Raw genomic sequence first — 2,283 nt, 5'->3', positions numbered from 1 at the left:
ACATGGGGTTGAATATACCAATATATATATATATATATATATATATATATATATATATATATATATATATATATTATACATACATATCATATATATATATATGTTGGTACAGTTGGATGAGTCTACAGAGAGTTTTAGAAGGAGAATGAAAGTCTAGAATTTTCTGAGCCTGAACTAATGAAACCACTTCCTGTGTAGGGTTTGCACTATTTAAAAACACGCTACACATTATAAAGATCACACTCATCTGTGCACACATACTGTACTCTACTGTAAGTAAGGGAAAATAATGGAATCAGGGAACTTTTATGTATGCAGAAATGTTACAAACAGATCTAGCCCTCGAACACAGATTCACTGTCAGGATGAAGGAAAATCGCGAAAGCAGAGTAAGCAGAAAGTTTCATTTGAATTAAAGGCGGAATTTCAGATGGTTTAGCTAATGTTTGCTAATGTTTGAGGGGATGAGAAACACACACACACAAAAAAAAATTGTTAACATGGAAACCATTATTTTTTCCGTTACATTTTCAGCATTTGTTTTTATTTATTTTTTAATTTTTTGGTTCTCATATTTGTAACATTTACAGTACTTTTTATGTTTACAAAGAGCATACTCTTCAATAAGGCTCATAATATATCTACCAACCAAGGTAGATTACATACAAAGGTTGATTTGAGATGTTATATCTAATAATATTGAGTAAATTACTATTAATTGATATTTGTGTGTTTTGGTCCTGTTCGTCAGGAGGAAGTAGATGTTTGGTGTTGATCACAGTGAGTCTGGCGCTCATTTGTGTTCTTCTGCTGGTCTTCATCATACTGCAGCAGACCACCATCACAGCAGAGAGAGACCTGATAAAGAGTTACAAGAGCACAGTTGAAGAGTTCAATCAAACTATCAGCAGCTTACAGGGCAAATACAATGATGTCAAGATTGAAAAAGACCAACTGCAGAACAACTTCAACTCTTTGAATGTGAAGCTCGAGACCAGAGTCAATAATCTCACGTCTGAGAAAAGCCAGTTACAGAGCAACTTGGACTCTTTGAAACGGGAGTTAGAAAGCAGAATCACATCTTTAAATGATGAGCTGGGGAAAGAACAATCTAAAAAGAGTCAGTAGAAATCTTGTTTCATTTCTTTACATCTCTTTGTCTTCATACTAAGAGTTGAAAAATATTCTTTTGGTTAGGAAATCTGTGTGGTCCAGTTTGTTATTTCATAGCCAATGAGTTGAAGAGCTGGTCTGACAGCAGGCAGTACTGCAGGGATCATGGTGCTGATCTGGTCATTATCAACACTGAAGAGAAGCAGGTGAGTTTGTGTGAGTGTATGAAACTAAATGAGAGGAATCACACTTATTCCTGTTCTTATTCACACACAGAGACTCATATCTTCATTAGTCAGTGAGCGAGTGTGGATCGGTTTGTCTGACATAGAGAACGAGGGCAACATGACATGGGTGGATAGTTCAACAGTGAATCAAACGTAAGTGCTAAAACACCTAAAGAAAACCACTGTGGATATGATTGTTTTTTTTTTTTTTATGATAGTTTTCAAAAATTAGAGAACCTCTAAAAAAATTAAGACATAACTCTCCCAGAAACACCACAATCATTAGATTTTTAGCAAAATAAAACCTTCGCTTTTGTTTGCCCTCACTTCTGCTGTAGCTACTGTACTAAGTTTATTTTGATATATGTTATTCAGATTTTGGTTTGAAGGAGAGCCAAATAATGCAGGTGGAAATGAAGACTGTATTGAACTGATGCCTTCAGAGCCCACCCTGAACTGGAATGATCTGCCATGCTCAGCGAACAGAAAAGGGATTTGTGAGAAATAGGGTTCATCCCATACTGTTGTGTTTTTAACTGCATTGTTTTATGAAATCAATGACGGACTGTGATCGGCTATGTTTCTGACTGAGGTCTTTTAAAACAGTTCACTTATTTAAATTTATATAAAATGCTTTCATGTCATCAATTTCGTTTTTTTTGGTTTTCTTTAACATACAAGTTTAAAGTGTCTCAGATAACCCTAATTCATCCTATTATTCTGATACTGATGTCTGAATAAAATGGTCAATACCACATACCTTGTAGTTTTAAAATAAGCCTGAATGACTTGATTTGGTGGATCAGGTGTGTTTAATTTAGGTTGAATTGACTCAGGGCTGAGTACGACTGTGTTTACACTTGGCATCAACATGCAACCTGTATTCAGATGTTGTCCACATACACACTGAAAAACACAAGTGTAAACGCACTTCTGATCGCAA

At 35.2% G+C, this 2,283-nt stretch overlaps 1 protein-coding gene across 1 annotated transcript; it reads left to right on the top strand.

Moving 5' to 3' along the window:
- Positions 1 to 266: 266 nt before the first annotated feature.
- Positions 267 to 2,022, top strand: LOC113057455 (CD209 antigen-like protein C). Its single transcript, XM_026224884.1, has 5 exons — positions 267 to 389; positions 752 to 1,120; positions 1,198 to 1,319; positions 1,390 to 1,493; positions 1,716 to 2,022. Exons 1-5 carry the CDS (start codon positions 290 to 292, stop codon positions 1,846 to 1,848), a joined length of 828 nt encoding a protein of 275 aa, XP_026080669.1. The 5' UTR covers positions 267 to 289; the 3' UTR covers positions 1,849 to 2,022.
- Positions 2,023 to 2,283: the final 261 nt, after the last annotated feature.

Source organism: Carassius auratus, chromosome 38, assembly GCF_003368295.1.
Source record: "Carassius auratus strain Wakin chromosome 38, ASM336829v1, whole genome shotgun sequence".
Classification (NCBI taxonomy): Eukaryota; Metazoa; Chordata; class Actinopteri; order Cypriniformes; family Cyprinidae; genus Carassius; species Carassius auratus.
Note: the sequence above shows the minus strand (reverse complement) of the source record. Positions and strands in the feature narration are given on the sequence as shown.

Excerpts from the sequence above, each read along its gene's own strand:
- LOC113057455 (XM_026224884.1), top strand. The coding sequence starts at position 290 with ATGGAATCAGGGAACTTTTATGTATGCAGAAATGTTACAAACAGATCT. Across the intron at positions 1,320-1,389 it reads TCAACACTGAAGAGAAGCAG|AGACTCATATCTTCATTAGT; the intron begins GTGAGTTTGTGT and ends ATTCACACACAG. Across the intron at positions 1,494-1,715 it reads AGTTCAACAGTGAATCAAAC|ATTTTGGTTTGAAGGAGAGC; the intron begins GTAAGTGCTAAA and ends TATGTTATTCAG.